The sequence below is a fragment of the Poecilia latipinna genome, unplaced genomic scaffold (assembly GCF_001443285.1).
Source record: "Poecilia latipinna isolate Pla-1442-1.1 unplaced genomic scaffold, P_latipinna-1.0 Scaffold682, whole genome shotgun sequence".
In the NCBI taxonomy this organism is placed as follows: domain Eukaryota; kingdom Metazoa; phylum Chordata; class Actinopteri; order Cyprinodontiformes; family Poeciliidae; genus Poecilia; species Poecilia latipinna.
Genome location: NW_015113298.1, coordinates 271,303 through 288,562, shown reverse-complemented (window position 1 = coordinate 288,562; position 17,260 = coordinate 271,303). Strand labels below are relative to the sequence as shown.

General features: G+C 37.8%; 2 protein-coding genes across 3 annotated transcripts; one reads left to right on the top strand and one right to left on the bottom strand.

The window, feature by feature from the left end:
* Positions 1 to 373: 373 nt before the first annotated feature.
* LOC106954809 (synaptojanin-1-like) lies at positions 374 to 4,315 on the bottom strand. The gene is made up of 6 exons (XM_015044591.1): positions 4,198 to 4,315; positions 2,089 to 2,250; positions 1,816 to 1,902; positions 1,267 to 1,534; positions 903 to 1,128; positions 374 to 508 (listed from the first exon to the last, which is right to left on the bottom strand). Exons 2-6 carry the CDS (start codon positions 2,210 to 2,212, stop codon positions 389 to 391), a joined length of 825 nt encoding a protein of 274 aa, XP_014900077.1. The 5' UTR covers positions 2,213 to 2,250; positions 4,198 to 4,315; the 3' UTR covers positions 374 to 388.
* Positions 4,316 to 4,556: 241 nt separating this feature from the next.
* Positions 4,557 to 12,896, top strand: LOC106954808 (solute carrier family 46 member 3-like). 2 transcript variants are annotated; one of them, XM_015044590.1, is made up of 7 exons: positions 4,557 to 4,677; positions 5,992 to 6,211; positions 7,789 to 8,671; positions 9,823 to 9,906; positions 10,137 to 10,293; positions 12,474 to 12,655; positions 12,701 to 12,896. In XM_015044590.1, the coding sequence occupies exons 2-6, from the start codon at positions 6,017 to 6,019 to the stop codon at positions 12,607 to 12,609; spliced, it is 1,455 nt and encodes a 484-aa protein (XP_014900076.1). In that variant the 5' UTR covers positions 4,557 to 4,677; positions 5,992 to 6,016; the 3' UTR covers positions 12,610 to 12,655; positions 12,701 to 12,896. The 2 variants fall into 2 exon arrangements, with proteins under 2 accessions (XP_014900076.1, XP_014900074.1); XM_015044588.1 differs by having other exon boundaries at positions 12,474 to 12,896.
* The last annotated feature ends 4,364 nt before the right edge of the window (positions 12,897 to 17,260 follow it).

Below are 17,260 nucleotides of genomic sequence, written 5' to 3'. Positions count from 1 at the left end.
TGTCAAACATCATAAGAGTGAAGAGGCCCAAACTGGGGTCACAAGAAATTAGATGCAACAGAAAAGCTTTTTTTAAAATAAATGAACAAAATTAAATTACACGTTTTCTCTTCAAAATTCATTAAAAATATTTGACGACAAAGGACAATAAACTTTATGAAATTATTTAAGTTAATGGCTATGAAAAGGTTAAATAACATATGAAGTGGAAGAAGAAAGGCATGAAGTTGCAAAGAGGAGGTACGAAGAGGCCAACTAATCAAAAAACACAGCAAACATACACTGCCACAGTAAACAATCCTGAGTCCTACCTATGACTTAAGCATCCAGAAAATCGAGAAAACTTCAACCATCAAAAATGTTTTATAATTTGAATAAATGCCTTACATTACATTAATACTTCAGCATTTGATACCATCTGTACCTGGATTCCTGGCTGTTCCCAGAAAAGAGGAATGGATCCTCGGATCTGGATGAACGATGAGATTTTATCATCTAGGAAGACAACCTTTGAAGGAAAGAACAAGAGAAATCCTTAGTGTTTTTCTTTATGAATGAATGTAATTACACAACTAAAATCACTTACACAACGATTAAATATACATTTATAAAAATATTCTGAAACTGGAATGAATAGCAACATAACTTGGAAGACAATCGATAAGCTGAGTTATTTATTTATTTGCAAAATAAAATACCTAAATTTAATGTTATCAATAATATTTAATGACTGACTCAGTAAGAGCTGTGGGCAGACTGAATTACTAGGGGTTTCATTCAGACAAAGTAAAACTGCTGACAAAAATAGATTTAAATCATACTGAAATTGTTAAACGTTTTGCCTTCCATCTGTGTGATAACTTAAGAAAAGAAGGAACTTGTCGACTGAAGCCGTGACTAACCTGTTCAGTCTCCACAAAGTTGGCCACCTGTCCGTCATCGTTGGTTCCTCGCACATTAAATCTCGTGCCGGCTCGCTCCGAGCTGAGGCGAGAGAAGATGCAAGCCTTGGCCTGTTTGTGGCCGGCATAGATGGTCCTGATCTCTACGCCGCCACACATCAGCCTCAGCAGCCAGTCATCACAGTTTACTCCATAGTGTTTGAGGTGCAAGTGCAGAGACTGGTTCCTGTTTGGTTGCAAAGAGGGAAAGATGACTAAATAAAAAGTAGCAAAAACAGATCACAATCTTTGAAAAAAAACAAAACAAATGCACGCCTAAAGGCTATTCTGTAAACTTTAAACAGAGAAATGTTGACATCTCTACCAAAAGAAGCGGTTGTCTGTAGTGTCTTCTAGGATCCTGCGATGCGCATTGAGACTTAGATCCATGCTGATTCCAGTAGCAGACCAGGCAAAGTAGAAGTGTCCTGAGTTTAGGACCTTGCGCACCTCGGAAATCCGGTCCTCATCACCTGGATCGTTCTTCAGAGATATAAAGTCTGTCTGCGTGACCCTGAAGACCTCTGAATCCTGCACCTTCCCCACAGAGCTGCATCCTGTCACAACCACGAGACTGTGCAGCATGGAGTCCCCTGCAAAATTGAGGGATCAAAAGTACAAGAAATGGTTAACTGAACTTTGATGCCATTACTGCATAACAGGAATTCAGCAGCCAGCCTAATCTCAGCCATCAAGAAGACTGAGCTTTAATCTTTCACGCTGGTTCCTTGTTGTGATAACAACACCCTTCAAGGTCACATGAAGGACGGAAGAAAGCAGCTTATGACTAAGGAGCAACAGTGCCACAAACCAGAGGAGAAGCATCATGGTTGCCTGGAACCATTTAGGGAACAATCATTTTCTGTTTTCCTACCCAGGTTTAGCCGGAGAACACCAAGGATTCCATACGCATCAAAGATCCTGGTATAAGTACTTTTAATGGCATCCTTTTCCGCCGCCGCTAAAAGAGACAAAACGGGTAAGAAGAAAACATTATTAGAGCCTGTTCAAATATATCATTTGTAAGTAGTTGACAGATGTTCTAGGATGAATCGCTTGTGTCATACTTCCATTGAAATGCCACTGCTTGAAGGTGCAGTCTAAAGATAGTGTCAATCATATCTCAATTAAAAAACAGATGGCTTACACAAAACGGCAACAGCTCCTGATTCAAACATGAGGCATTCTTCCCTCGCCCTCGTTTCCACTATGACACTGTAAGGTGGTGGATCCAGCTTGTGGTAAATACGGTATCCTTTGCTGAAAGCCATAGCTGATCCAAGATGAAAAAAAAATCCTATGTTATTACCTGGAAACAAAGGAAAGAAATAAGAATCAGTGATCACGAGACATAAAAATACATTTATTTTAAGATTTTTGTTGAATAACTTTAACAGTAGGATCTTTATTTAAGGTAAAACAGAAAATACTTATTTTTTTAAATCCTTATTTATACATCTAAGCATATGTACCTAACCTTTCTTAAATTTCTCACTAATTTAGAAAAGGTTAATCGTTAATTAATTTACTTACAAACTGAAGAGGATGGGAAGCACTTACTTTTGATGCATTTAATCAAAAGAAAAAAAAATGTTCTGTCTTTTAGTGGTTGATTTTGATGTCAATTCAGTTGAACGGTGCATCTCTAAACACATAAATATACCCACTGCCATACCTATCTAGTAGCAAGCTGGACACACTTTGAGGTTCAAAACTGCCTTAATTCAGCAAGGTGTCAGAGACAAGTGGAGATTTTGGGTCATTTTGGCATGATAGCACCGCAGAATGCAGCAGATGTTTCAGCTGCACATCTGTGATGCAATTCCTCCATTACAAATGTTTCCTAAAGTTGGTCCACTGGATTGAGATCAAGCATATGTGAAGGATTGTCATGTTCAGAGAACCAGCTGATTTGAGCTATTTGATTGAAGCTGTGTGACAGGGTGTGTTATTCTGCAGGAAGCAGCCATCAGAACGTAGCTAGACTACTGTCATAAAGGAACAGACAAGGTCAGGAACAACACTGAGAAAGTCTGTGTGTATGATCAATTGTTTGATACAGTTTAAGGTTTACATTTAAGAAAATTGGTGGATTTGTTCCAGGTTGTGCCAATCGCTGCTCAGCTGAACCATGGCACTGTGATCCAAGGCTAAAGGACATCAGATAGCCAAACTCATTTGAAACAGATAAGACCATAATGCCGCCTGCACAACATAAAGTCGGAGATTTGAATAATATCTTAGCAAATGGACCTCTGATCTTATCAGTTTTTTTACTCTGATTCTGAATAGGACAATACATCTTTTAAAGATTGAGACAATGAAGGCCACTGCACATGGGTGAGCAGAGCAGCAGTCTTCCATCTCAAGAGTATGGCAAGCCTGAACAGAAGAAAACCAAAGCACAACACGGCATGCTTTGCATAATACCATTATCTTGCTTATCCATTGTACCAAAGACAGCAGAAAGTTTGGGGTAAACCTACATTTTAATACCAACTTCTAGTTGTTTGCAGCTTGCTACAGAAAGGATCGATAAGTCCACTATTTGTGTCTCAAAATCTAAGACGACTGTATAAACAATAAAACAGTGACAGTTTATTGTATTTCGAAACGTTTCCCTTAAACTGCAAATAAGGGAAACTTGCCAAACAATTACAGGAACAAGAAGGAAAGTTAGGCTGCAAAGTCATCCGTATAAGGGGGGATCAGTGAGGACACTGCCCGACAGAGATGACAAACTAATATTTATTTTAACAGACTCGCTGCAGGGTAGCAGTGATAGAGGGAGATGGTGAAAGTTAAAGGCCGGGGAAGTGGCAGATCATCTTCCCTGACTGATAGTCACGACTTCAAAACGCAGCAGCAGCATACGAAGCAACCGCTAACCTACCAGCTAGCACACAATGCTACATTTTTATGCAACGCAAAGCCATCAAACGAAGCAGGTGAATTACTCGTATGTGAAGAAAGTATTTGCTGTCCTTCGCACGCCTAACGCTAGCTGGCAACGTTAGCCAACTTAGCCAGATTAAATCACAGAGACGGCTATGATTCGCTAGGTTTCATTATTTTGATGGTGGCACTACCTGCGCGTCCTGGGATGATTAACTACCAGCTACTATCGCATTTCTTATCTAGTCCCGCTCATGTAAAACACACACGCTTGCATGTATTTCTAAATGTTGGTTTTATGTAGCAACTATCTGGCTTAATTAAAATATACAGAATAAATGTACTATAAACCCCGTCTTACCGTCTCCCCACCGGGTCGCTGTACCGCTGTCACAACAAAATCCTTCCCGGTGTGTTGGCGGAGTGGTACATTCGGACGTAAAGTAAAGCACGCCCTGCCTCACGTTACCGTAATACTTCTAAAACCATATATGACGGAAGTGCCTTAATTGCAACAAAACTTGAAGTACTTGCCTTTAAAAGCTAGTAAACGTTACTGATAACAACTGTACAGGCACACATGTAAACTACAATTAATACGCAGAAAGAAACTAGAAATATGAACTCGTCCGCCTTTAAACATAATAGACAGTTACTCACATCCAATTAGAGAAGGTTTGCAGTTTTTTCTACCAATCAGATTAGACCAGAGGCGGGACAGCCGGCTTTCATAACCCTGCGCGCTGGCATATATAACAAGACCTCCAGCCTATTCGTAAACACAACAGTGTTTGGAAGTGAATATCGAGCAATAACATGACTGAATTGGCTATTTAATAAGGTAGGTATTGATACTGCACTGTCTCTGCAAAATATTATGATTAATATGAATACTATACAATAAGGCTTTGCCATGTCGTCTAAACGTGTGTTATCGAACTAACCCCGTTCACCCCACAGCATCTGCTAATGTTTCCCATTAAATAAACTCTCTTATGGTTATTAAATTATGTGTTATCTTCCTAATTGGCGGACAAGGTTTGATCATAACATTTCTCTTAGCATAACGATAGTAATACGAGCAGACAAATGTAAATATTATGCTATCTTGTTTAAGCTGTGTGAATGTGTTTTGTTGATTTGCAGTTTTAAAGCAACAAATTGCGGTTTTTCTATCACCCAATGCATCAGTGAGAAAATTAGTTTGCTATTTGATGACTAGCTATGGATCAGTTTTATGTTTTAAAGCTATCGCCAGACTTTTATGTAGAATCAATCAAGCTCTCTGCAGTTTTTCACCTACAGAAGATATGAGGGTAATTTTTTAGATGTGTTTTGCATTTTAGTTGTTATGTAATTGAGAGAAAATCTACAAAAACAAGTCTTCCATGTTTTTGGTGAAATCACAAAGGGCATAAAGCATTAGCGTTATTTTGACGTTGTTAAATTTTGTAAATTAATTGTTTTTTTTATCAAATTATGGAACCCATAGAATTTAGGGAAATTTGGAAGCATTCGAAGAAAGTAAAGAAAAAAGACCCACAGTCACAATTTATCCTTTCAAGTTCTAATCAAAACCTGAAAGCAGTAAGAAAAAAAAAAAATCTCCCACCTGTAGCCAGAAAAACAAGAGCTGTTCAAGAATTATACGTTTCCTTTGCTTTGGTTAATGTTTTTTTTTTTTTTTTTTTTTTTTTTCCCCAAAAAAAAACTACATATTTATAGCAAAAGAAAGGAAAAAAAAACATCTATTTTCTTGAAAAGATGTGTTCTTGAACATCTGTTCAAGACAACATAGATTTATGGAAAATTAAGGACATGTGACTTAAGAATTAAAAAAGAATTGAAAAGAAACCCTAAACATATTTGAAAACGCATATAAAATGAAGAAATTCAGATTTTTCTGTTACCTCCCCATATAAAAAGAAATTCAGTTCTAAATCATGTAATTTCAATTTCATATGCCTCTTGTGATGTCCTTGACACAAATACACTTGAAGATTAAATTATGCTGGTTAATTTGCATGCTGTCTTTTTATTGTGAGTGAATATGCTCGTGAAAACAAATGATTAGTACTTTTAAAGACCAGTCTCGGCTCCCGGTTTATGTGTATGCATCTCTAAATATCTCATGTTCTTATCCTGCTTTTTTCAGAAACTTTAATTTATACCTCCTCAACATGAAGCGCCTTTACCTGGTGGAGCCGGTGGTGGCTCTGTATGCTTTTAGCAGTTTTCTCATCTACCCGCTGGTCCAGCAGTATGTGTACAGGAGGCTCTGGCAGCAGCTGACCAACACTCCCTATCCCGTCTCAGACAACACCTCCAGATGTGCTCCAAGTAACAGCAGCAGCAACCAGACTGACTTCCATAAGGTTCGTTCATAATGAAAGGATGCAAGGAAGGAGAGGATATGTTTATTGGTTATCTAATTTAAATTTTGATAATGTTCTGTTGTTTTATGTAAATAAATATCAGTCCCAAATGTGATTCCCTCTAGCTCTCTGTACTGATGTCTTTTAACATTTTCATGAAAAAAAAACTATCCATCATGAAAAATCAATATTATTCTGTAATTCTAGCTGGATGTTATGCTGTTTATTAATCCGTAAAAACTGGTCAACTCCTAATGACCAATGCATATGAGCTTTGCTGAAATATTTTCATCCCTGGAAAATTTTCACATTTCACACAAAGTTTTGGCCAGGTTTTCTTTTTTTGTTCGTTTTTGTTTTTTAAATTTTTCCCACAGATGAAAATCTGATAATGTGGTGAGCATTTGTATACCCCTTTTAATTTCATACCCCGCAATTAATTGGTTTGAGAAGTTGCATAATTTATAATTATGCAGCTTTAATATTTCAAAGTTAAAGGGTATATTGTTGTTGCACCTGAGCAACATTGTTTATTCATTACAATAGCATTTTTGTTGCAAAATACTTTAGAATGCTAATTTGGTGGATACATTTAATTGATATTCAAAGCAGACATGTGACTCAAGCTTAGCCTTCTGAACTTGACTTCAACACCCTGAACTAACAACATAATCTCAAATCATTTCCGATCCAATAGCAGCTTGCAGTGTTCAACGCACCAACATAATTTGATTTTAAGCAGATTAAAAGGAACATGCATTCATGGACTAGTAATGTCATGCCATCAACAAATGTGAAAATAAAAGTAGGAAGTGAAACGCACTCACACAAGAATAATCTGTTTTTATCTGAAGACACAGCTGCCACAATGGCACCTGCGTAGCAGTAGAGCTTTGTTCCTCTTGCTTTTTCTCGAGAAAAACCTCACTTGTTCTCACAATCTCTGCCATCTGAATAACAGGTTTTACAGGTATTAGACAAAGATTTCAGACTCTCTAACATTTTTGTGTTATACTGGTTTAAAACTCAAATTAAAGTGTCAGTCAGCAGAGTTTTTTTTTTTTTTCCAAGATCTTTGGAGCATAGATTAAAGATCATTGATCCACCTGTTTCTGTAAACTGCCAGATATCTGGCTGAAAGAAGACCCTCGTGTACAAGAAAGCCAAATCGATCTGTTTAGAAACATCTCCCTGTCAAAAACATTGACTGTAGTGGTTTAAAACTAAAGGGACCCCTCTCGTTGCTCTTTTTAGGTGTTAAAACTACAGTTTTAAAAAGCAGTATGCAGCATGTCTACTATGAAGGTGACTGTAGACTCTCTACAAGAGCAGATAGACCCACTAATTCTTTGTAAATATTGCTGTAAACCTGTGTCAATCAATCAATCAATTTCTGGAGTACTTTTCAGTTAGGGTAAAGGAAACAAGTTCTTTACTTAAAATAAAACAATAACAAGCAACAGCGAAAGTCTGCTGGGATAATTGGGGTGATGACGCGACACTAGAACATTCAGTGTATGCATCTAAGCAGTAATTGATTTTATTCTAACCTAAATTCCCTGTGTCTGCTTTTCCAGGAGGTGCAGAAGCAGGCGTCTCTTTTCTCCCTTTACTCGGAGCTCCTCTCCACAATCCCATCTTTGATCGTTACTCTTGTGCTGGTGGCCTACAGCGACCGGGGCGGACGCAAGATCACCATCGTTATGCCTCTGATCGGCACGCTGATTTATACCAGCACCTTCCTGACTGTGTCCTTCTTTGAGCTCAACATCTACCTTCTCATCGGCTCTTCCTTCCTTAGCTCTCTGTTTGGGGGTATCAGCACTTTCCTGGGAGGCTGCTTTGCCTACATAGCAGACTTGTGCCAAGATGACCGGCAGAAGACGCTGCGAATGGCTGGAGTGGATATGATGATTGGACTGTTGTCTGGAGTGGCCGCAATATCTACAGGTTACTTCCTGAGAGCTGCAGGCTTTAACTGGCCTTTCTTAACTTCGGCCCTGTGCCAGTGTTTGATCCTAGTCTATGCAGTTTTTATCCTGGAGGAGACGGTAAGAAACACTCCCGCTGATGGCAGTGATATAGACGGGTCTCCCCAGCGCCCTGGGTTGAGACAGTTGATTTTTGGGCTCTGCCAGATCTTTGCAAGAGCAAGCTACAAGTGTAAAATAGTTTTAGCCCTCCTGATAATCATCTTCAGCAGCTTCACCTTCACCTACATTGGAGGCATCTCCTTGGTGACGCTATACGAGCTAAACGAGCCACTGTGCTGGACTGAGATTCTGATTGGCTATGGCTCAGCACTGTCCACCACGGTGTTCCTGACCAGTTTCCTGGGAGTGTCGGCGTTCACATACTGTGGAGTCCCGCAGCTGCTGATCGTTGCGTTGGGGATCCTGTCTGTGCTGTCAGGACTGATCATGGTGGCGTTTGCAAAGACCACAGTTCTGATGTTTTTAGGTGAGTTTAAGCTGCCGAGTCGTAATTAAAGTTATTAAACTTTGCACAGTCGTTACTTGAACTAGACAAAAATGCAACCCCAAGAATTTGAAAAGTAATAAAAAAAAATGTAATTTATTTCAATAAGTGGAACATTTATATTACATAGACTCATTACACACATAATGATATGTTGATGTTGTTTTTCTGATACAAACATTTTACAGTATAGATGACACTATTGTGAAGAAGACGACTGAGTTGACATTTGTCCACCAGAAAGTCAGACACTTAACAGAATCAGACAGTAAACAACAAAAAGATAATTGGTAAAGAAGCTGACAGGTCAGAAGGGTTTATCCAAGCATGTGGAAGTGTGGAAGAAAATGATTCACAAGTAAATGATGATTCACTATATACCCCAGTGACCTTACAAGGATAAATGGGTAAAGATGGATGGATATATTTATTTACGTGGATACAAGTAAATATCCCTTGCCCTATAAATTATTTCCATTATAGATTTGAATTATTATAATCTAATATTCTAAGAAACTGAATTCATTATCTGAAAGCCTTAATTCTTGAAATTGACAGATATAAACACTTGAAATATGAGTCTCTGTCTGAGGAATGTAGATATTAAATGAATTAAACTTTTTTTTTTAATTAAGCTGCATAAATCCAGCAACCATACTTGTCACATTTCAGGCCTTGTAATTTATGTTTTCTGTTTCATTTTATGACCAATTTATCTAAAATAGCTTTTAAATACTGAACAAGATAAAAACAGCACTTAAAAAATAAAAATTCTTACCAAAAACACTACAGACTATTCTCTCTGGTTACAGATTGACAGCTAAGTTTATTGGCCTGTAAGGTGTTCAGAAGCTACTGAGTTTGCAGGGTCTTTTATTAGATGACTGAATTGTAAGCTTTACTATGTTTGTAATCATGACATCTTATCTCTGCTTTGCTTATTTTCTTATCTCTGCTTTGTTTGGTTTAGATATAGTACTGCCAGGGGGGTTATTATGAAAGACATGAACGCTGAAACTCGTTATAGCTCTGAAACATTAATTTCCGTCAGTGATTGTGTGTGTTTGCAGTTGCACAAAAGCTTTCATAAAATTTCTTATTTAATTTTCTTGTTTGTTTTCTTTTTATTGCAGTACGGATCCCCATGCTGCTGTCCATAATGCCTTTCCCTGTTCTCCGCTCGGTAATGTCAAAGATCGTCTCCAAGTCTGAGCAAGGCAAGTGCGCTTTTGGACACACACCATGGATGCATGTCTGTGTTTAAAGAGTCATAGTCCACTGGTGTGTGTCCTGTCCTTAACGTTTCAGCGTACACTTGGAAAACAAAGCACTTAAAGTTTCTGTTCATCCTAGAAGTGAAAGGACTTGAAGGATCATAACATTGACTTTAGTTGTCACTGTTATGCTTAACTGATTTCCTCTTTTTTTTTTTCTTTTTTTTTTCCAGGAGCCCTTTTTGCTTATCTTTCCTTTCTGGAGAGTTTATTTAACAACGTTGGATCTGCGGTCTTCAACAGTATCTATGCTGCCACGGTGGGGTGGTACCCTGGTTTTGCCTTCCTCTTAGCTGCAGGACTCTGTGTCATTCCTTTATCTGCGATTGCGTAAGTTGATTTTCCTAGTGTTCACACCACAAGACTAAACTGTCATATCAGGCTTTCGTTTGACTCTTGCATGTAGCAACTATTTGTTTCCTAAATGAAAAGAAATTCATAAAATAGACACAAATAAAATCAAACTCCCAGTGAAATAAATCTAAAAAGAAGAGCAAAAATTGTTAGTTGACAAGTTTATACAAACACAATCCTATGCAAAATTGTTCCTAACTCTTTGAGGACATGATTTAAAGTATTAAGTTGCTGATGAAAAGGCATCACCACATTATGAAGTCGCCATCCCCTAGTTTCACCACAGGGATGGTATGAGCTTGGTGATGAGGAGTATTAGTTTTTGTTCACAAATACAGATTTTCATGCAGGCCAAAATGTTACTTTTTGTAATGTGTCCCACATATATTTTGTCCCCATCACACAGGGCTCCTTGTGGCTCTTTTCTTGCAATGGCTCACTTCATACCACCTTCCTATACAATGTTTTCATCCTGGTGAAAGAAGTTGTCTCTTCGCTGGCTGATTTGTTCAAACACGGATTGGTATTTGAAAGGAATAAAGCTACACTCAAAGATGCATGATCTCAGCAATGTTGTGTAAGCGTTTTAGCTCCAACTTGTTATTGGCTGCTGGAGTTTGAGGAAGGATTTGGATTACAAAAACACTTTTCTGCTGGGTCATAATTGCCAAATACACGTCATTTCTGTAGAAAACAGAAATGTTCAAAATTAAGAAGTAGGAAGGCACAGTTCCTTATTTAAAGTATAACTTTAACCATTGTCCTAAAAATTATTAACCATATCTGACAACTTGCGTAGCTTTCTAAGATGTGAAATCATACTACTGCTCAGGTGTGAGAAGTATTACTAAGGCATTTAACAAATCTTTCAATTCAAAGTGGGGAAAAAGAAAGTAATTCTTCAAAGAAACCCATAAAATGTTCCTTTTAACCTGTCATTCACAAGTTGTCATTCACAATGACAGGTTAACCGTTAACCTGTCACGAGAGGACCCAAATTTGGGTCCTCTCGTGAATGACAGGTTAAGGTTTACTACAAGTCATGTGGGGAAGCACCAGAAATGTGGAAAAAGGAGGAAATGAGACCAACATTAAGCCTTTATACAGAACTCTATGGTGGAGAATTAACATTGCACATTACCTTGATCCTTCCATCCCATGTGAAAAATGTTGCTGCCAGCATCATGCTGTGGGGATCCTGTTCTTCAGCAGATCCAGGGAAGCTGGTCAGAGTTGATGGGAAGATGGATAGAGATAAATATTGGACAGTCACAGAAAAATCCAGTCACAGATTACATGAGACTGGCTGAAACCTCTCCTTCCAGCACCATGCTTTGATCAAAGCATAGTCATGTGTTAAAATAGCCCAGTTAAAAGTCCAGGCCAAAATCCAATTGAAAATCTTTAGTAATACTTGAAAATATGTTTGCAGGTTCTCTACATCCAGTCAGATAGATCTTCAGGTATTTTTATTTTTTTTTATTGAGGGATAGGTAAAAATGTTTTTTCTCTGGGTGTAAGAAAGGTTGCAGTTTGAATCGCTGTCAATTATTCTTCCGACTCAGGGACCCTGAATGTATACCACAGTGTTCAGATTTTTATTAGTAAAAAGAATTGGGAAAAGCTGTATCATCTTCACAACCACCCACTTTTTTGTGTATGTCTTTCAGACAGAATCAAAGGGGTATAAAATACTTTTCAAAGTGTCGTAGGCTGTGCCATGGACACTGAAGCTCTCTGTCCTGTTGAACTAAAGGATATTTTGCTGACGGTTGTTAAACTGAGAAGACAAAGTGATACTGCTTAGTCAATGTGGGAGCTGTAGCGTGAAACATAACCCCCCTTACTGCCTACATGTCTATCACATGCTGTGCTTCTTTCTTTGCACAGTGATCTGTTTAAAAAAACAAAACAAAGCCCTACCCAGATATTTTGTTGTTGCTCGCTAACTACAAGTGCACACAGGTTGTGAACTCTTTAATGAAATTGAAAATCATTTTAGCTTAAAAATTAACTTATTGACAATGTGTCTGTAAACTCCCAAAACACGATTAATGGAAATCCATGACACAACAGATAAGCTTGTCTCCTGTTTTAGCTGGAATTGGTAATGTCTATTTCCTGTCCACATGTGTTCCTGTTTCTGAACATTTTAGTGCAGTGGCTTTCATCGGAGTGGATGTTTCCACTGAACCCATAAAGTCAGAAGATGGAACCTCTGAGGAGGACGGCCAGCCTGAGAAGGACGACGACACCAGTCCTCTTCTAAGCTCTTCTTCTGTTAACACCTGAGCTGTACATTGTTAACGTATTTATCTTTTAAGTATGTCAGTCACTTCAGTTTTCTGGGTTGATACCACTGGAAAGTTTCATTTTCCAGTGTTTTGAAGCAGTGCTTCTTCTTTTTGCAGCAACTTTGTTACTCAGTATCAGTTTTACTTTTCATGGTAAATCCCATTGAATTAGAAATGTCATTTAATGACAAAAATATGCTTAAGAAGGAGAAAGTGAGCTTTTTCAGGGGAATGTATGTGCACATTTGGGATGTATGAATGATTTTAAAACTTTTGATTAATTCATATACAGTGTAATTAATTGTCTAATAATTCCACCTTTTAACTGTTAACTATTTTTTGGACAATTTTCACCAAAGTTCTAAAGCTGCCTAATTTTCATGCAGTTTGAAGTAACTGATTTGATTACATTCGTTGACTTTTTACAAATACCGTATTTTTCCCACGCTTTGAACCATGCGGCTTATAGCCCGGTGCGGCTTATACAAGTATGTTTCCAGTTTGTTTTTTTGTTTTTTTTTTTTGTTTTTTTTTAAACAAACTTTGTGGGTACGGCTTATAGTGAGGTGCTCTCTACAGTCCGGAAAATACGGTACTCAGGACACAAAAAAACAATCTTGCCAAAAATCTTTCCTGTTAACTAATGTAAAAATGCTTTGCTTCAGAATGTATTCATCTGACAGTCTTGGGTTAAAATTGTGTGACTCATTGTTTTATTTAAACCAGAAAAGGGCCAGACGGTGTAGTTCAACTGATTTTTGCTGTTTTTTTATTTAATATTGTGTAAATGGACTGTACTTGTGTAGCACTTTATGTAGTCCAGTCCAGTGGACTCCAAAGCGCTTTTTTATTACAAGCTACAATCCGACTGATGAATCTGCACCACCATCTCTGACTACCACAAATAGGCAAGGCAGGAGAAGTGTCTTGCCCCAGGACAAAGTGAGTAATAGTGAGGTTCGAATCGATACCCTTGAGCCTCTATCGCCCTTTCTGAAACATGTGGAAGTAGGTTTCTTTTCAAAAGTATTTGCACAATTTGTTACTTTATGTTACTTTATCTTTTTGTTGTTTTGCTATGTGTAAAATTATGAAAAATATAAAAGTAAGTAATATTTAAAAAGTGACGCTAGGGAAGAGGAATGAAAAGGGAAACAAACCCTCAAATTTTAACATGTATTTGTGTTGATAGACTAGTATGTATTGGGAAGTGAAAATTTAATGAGGCTTTTTATATTTTTCTAAAGACAACTTGCTCATTAGCTGAGCATTTTATATCTTAATTAGCAGTGACAAAGAACACCATTAATTAAGATCAACTGATTGACAATGGGAACTAGCAAAATGTGTTTTTTTGTTTTTTTTTCCCCCCCTGGGAGACAGTGACTTGAAATGGAAAACTGTTACTAGGGAGCTAAAATGTAGGTCAGTTCAGGTATGAGAGAGATTAGTATTGTGTGCTTTGTAATCTTTTCAATATGGAATAAAATCTGTAGAAATAAGGTTAAGCTTGCAGAGACAAATCCAGGTTCACGAGAAGAAGAGAATCAATGCCACAGGACTGAACCTTTGATTTTAAATATTACAAAAAGGTAGACATTCTAATGCAGCTTTTTGTGGATCAAAGTTTCATTGATAAAATTGATTTTCTTTTTGTATCAAAATGCACTTTAAATTAGTTAAGGTGTCTTAATAAAATGAGCATACAAAAAAAGTTGTTTGTCTCTTTCAAAATGTCCAGAAGAACCAATCAGAGCTAAACTGTTTTTTTCAATGTTGTGTTTGTCCGTTTTTCTCTTTTTGGTAGGATCTCAGCTGTTGCCAGACACATTTTGAGGTTGAGTCTATTCAACAACAGAGTGCTGTTTAAAAGAGCTTTAAAGAAGGTTTTCTTACAAGCTTTCTTGAACGCTTACAAGATACTGGCAATGGGCAACTTTCTTGAAAGTTTACAAAAAAGTTGCTTGAAGGAAAAACTTATAAAATATGCTATACCCAACACTGTGCACATGAGATTATAAAGCCAGTTAGGCTACTGTTTAGGTCTTGTGCCCTGCTACGCAACTTTGCATTTTAACCCTTTAATTAAACTTTTTTACATAGACCTTTGCTCACCTTGTTTGTTCTTTTCATTCTCAGTTCACGTTTTCTGGGTGAGTTTTTATATGAGCCACTAGGTGTCAGTCTTTGTCCACCCATATAGCAATACTAGCTTGGTTGGTGAAAGTGCTTCTCATTTGAAAAATCTCTTTGTCACATGTTATCATGGCCTTCAACGCTTGTGAGGCTTTTCTTCCATGACACAATGTAAGTATTAAAGTATGTGTGTTGTATGGATGATAAATGAGCAAAAGAAATGTATTCAAGCCATAAGGCTGTATACCTACTTGTTTTCTGCTTGAGTTGGTTATTGTGGAAACCAATGGTGTGTAACCACAAAAGATGAATGATGTGGCCTGAATGCAATACAGCTCCTTCACATTAGTCAGCACTGGAGATGCCACATAAAATCAGGTTTTAGCCACACATGATGCATCACAGGAATAATACTTAGCTTGGCTTTAAACTGGACCTGTTAACAGTTTTTAATACAGTTGTACGTATGAATAGCAAACCACATCTAACTCTACTTATATTTGTTAAAAGGTGGGACAGCCAGATCAGTCTGAAAACATGTGCCACAAAGGGGGGGAAAAAAAATCTGCCAGTCCTGTGAATACTGTAAAAGTGAAACATCCCCCTGAAATTGAATGCAATTTCCTGTTGGATATCTTGGCTCTAGCTCCAGTCATGGAAAGCTTAATGATGTCTGATTGTAATGTGGAGTTATTTGATTTCCATTCTCAGGTTTTGAGATTTGTGTCTAGATTGTGATTAGAAGTTAACACAAAGTTTGAATGAAGTTCACCACTTGAGGTTAACAACGGGACCTACCGAGGCACCGAACATATGGTCTCGACTTGAATCAGAGATAGAGGTGTGGTGAGTGGTGATGATCGTTTTCATGGGTTTTCCCAGGGGCAGGGATCTCTGGCGGAGACAGTCAGGGTGGCTTGTGTCAGTGTGGCGTGCAAAGGGGTCGACGGGGATTAAAGAGAGAGTTGACGGAATATGGTTTTAAGAGGAGGCTGGGGGATTGAGGGTCTTTTTGGTTTCTGGTTTCCAAACACAGCTGAATCAGCACTGCAATCATCTGCACCACACCACATCACATCACCATTGGCCCTTTCTGTGATGTTAATCCAGAGAGTGGCTAACAGACCCCTCTCTTTATCTCGATTCTCTACATGTGAAGATAATTTGTTATTACATTGCACCAAATTTAAGTGGCTGATGTGACTGAAGTGAAGTTTAGAATGGAACAGCTTTTATATCTGGTTTGATGGTCAGTTGAAGAATACAATCTATTGTATAGCAAATTTAAACCAAATAGACCATTGTTGGCTTTAATAAGAACCTATGTTGGTGACGGTACACCAAGTAACCTTTGAGTATTTACTTGGAGCTGTTTGGGAGCAGACAGCTGCAATATCCAAACATTGATTTTGAAAAAGTGGGAAAAAAAAGTAAATCCCTTTTTAAGTGGAGATTTTTTTAAACCTTGTTTTACTATAAATATAAACATTATATTTGACTTTTTGTGCTAGAAACCACAACCTTAAAGAAGTATTTTATATGAGTTATTCCACATCTGTGCTTACTTGGTGTCAAATAAACATTGAATGGAAGTCAAAAACTTAATGACAAGGAAAGGGTAAGCATGAGCTACAATTTTTTTAATGATAATCTTTGACCTGGCACTTCTTTAGTTGTCCTCAAGTTATCCTTTTCTTCACTGTAATCTTGACATGGTTATTGCTGACGTTATCTTCACCTGCTGGCGCAGATTAGGTATTGCTGGATATATGATCAAAACCTCACATGCTTCGTAAATTCAGATTTCTTTTCCCCAAAATTAAGAGCAAACAACTGTTTAGTCACCGTATTACTGTATCATTAGCTTATGTTACCTTGACGTGAATGGAGGTGTCGTTACGCCAGGAAGCTGCTCCTAATTAACGTAATGCCATCATCAAATGGCATTAAGTTAATTTCTCCAGGATTTCTTGGGATTTTCAATCTCTTTCACCTGAGATTTAAAATCCAAAGTCTATTCTTTTAAACAATCTCCCTCCATTAATTTATACTGAGGATCAAATGTGGGACTGGAGAATCTAAAAAGAATGAAAATTAAAACAGGCACATAAACTATGTAGCTAGTGAAAGGCTCAACATGAGGTTTGAATCAGGTGGAAACAATGCCACAAGTGCAGCTTTGTGCCACATAGACAGTCCCAGAATAGAGAGAAGGCCAGGGACAAAAACCAGTAGTTGGAGGGCAGCCATTTTCTCTGTCTCTCCCTCCCTCCTTTTCTTTTTTTTTTAACAGATAATGCTGTTGTATTAGTCTTCTCATGCTAACAGGCCTGGTATAGGCAATAGACATAATAAACTAATTGCCCTGATCAACCTTTGCTCGCTGTGTGTTTCCGTGCCTGTTTGAATGGTTTAGTTTTACAACCGACTCATGTTTTTCTTTAACTGGATCGATGTCAGGTTTTGTGAGCTAAACAGTCCTCACATTTTTTTGCGTTTGGTTTTCATCTTTC

Bases quoted from the DNA above. Each gene is read 5' to 3' on its own strand.
- LOC106954808 (XM_015044590.1), top strand. From the start codon at position 6,017: ATGAAGCGCCTTTACCTGGTGGAGCCGGTGGTGGCTCTGTATGCTTTT. The intron at 8,672-9,822 runs GTGAGTTTAAGC...TTTTTATTGCAG, and splicing joins CACAGTTCTGATGTTTTTAG to TACGGATCCCCATGCTGCTG. The intron at 10,294-12,473 runs GTAAGTTGATTT...TGAACATTTTAG, and splicing joins ATTCCTTTATCTGCGATTGC to TGCAGTGGCTTTCATCGGAG.
- LOC106954809 (XM_015044591.1), bottom strand. From the start codon at position 2,212: ATGGCTTTCAGCAAAGGATACCGTATTTACCACAAGCTGGATCCACCA. The intron at 1,535-1,815 runs GTAGGAAAACAG...TCAATTTTGCAG, and splicing joins TGTTCTCCGGCTAAACCTGG to GGGACTCCATGCTGCACAGT. The intron at 509-902 runs GTTAGTCACGGC...TTTCCTTCAAAG, and splicing joins ACTTTGTGGAGACTGAACAG to GTTGTCTTCCTAGATGATAA.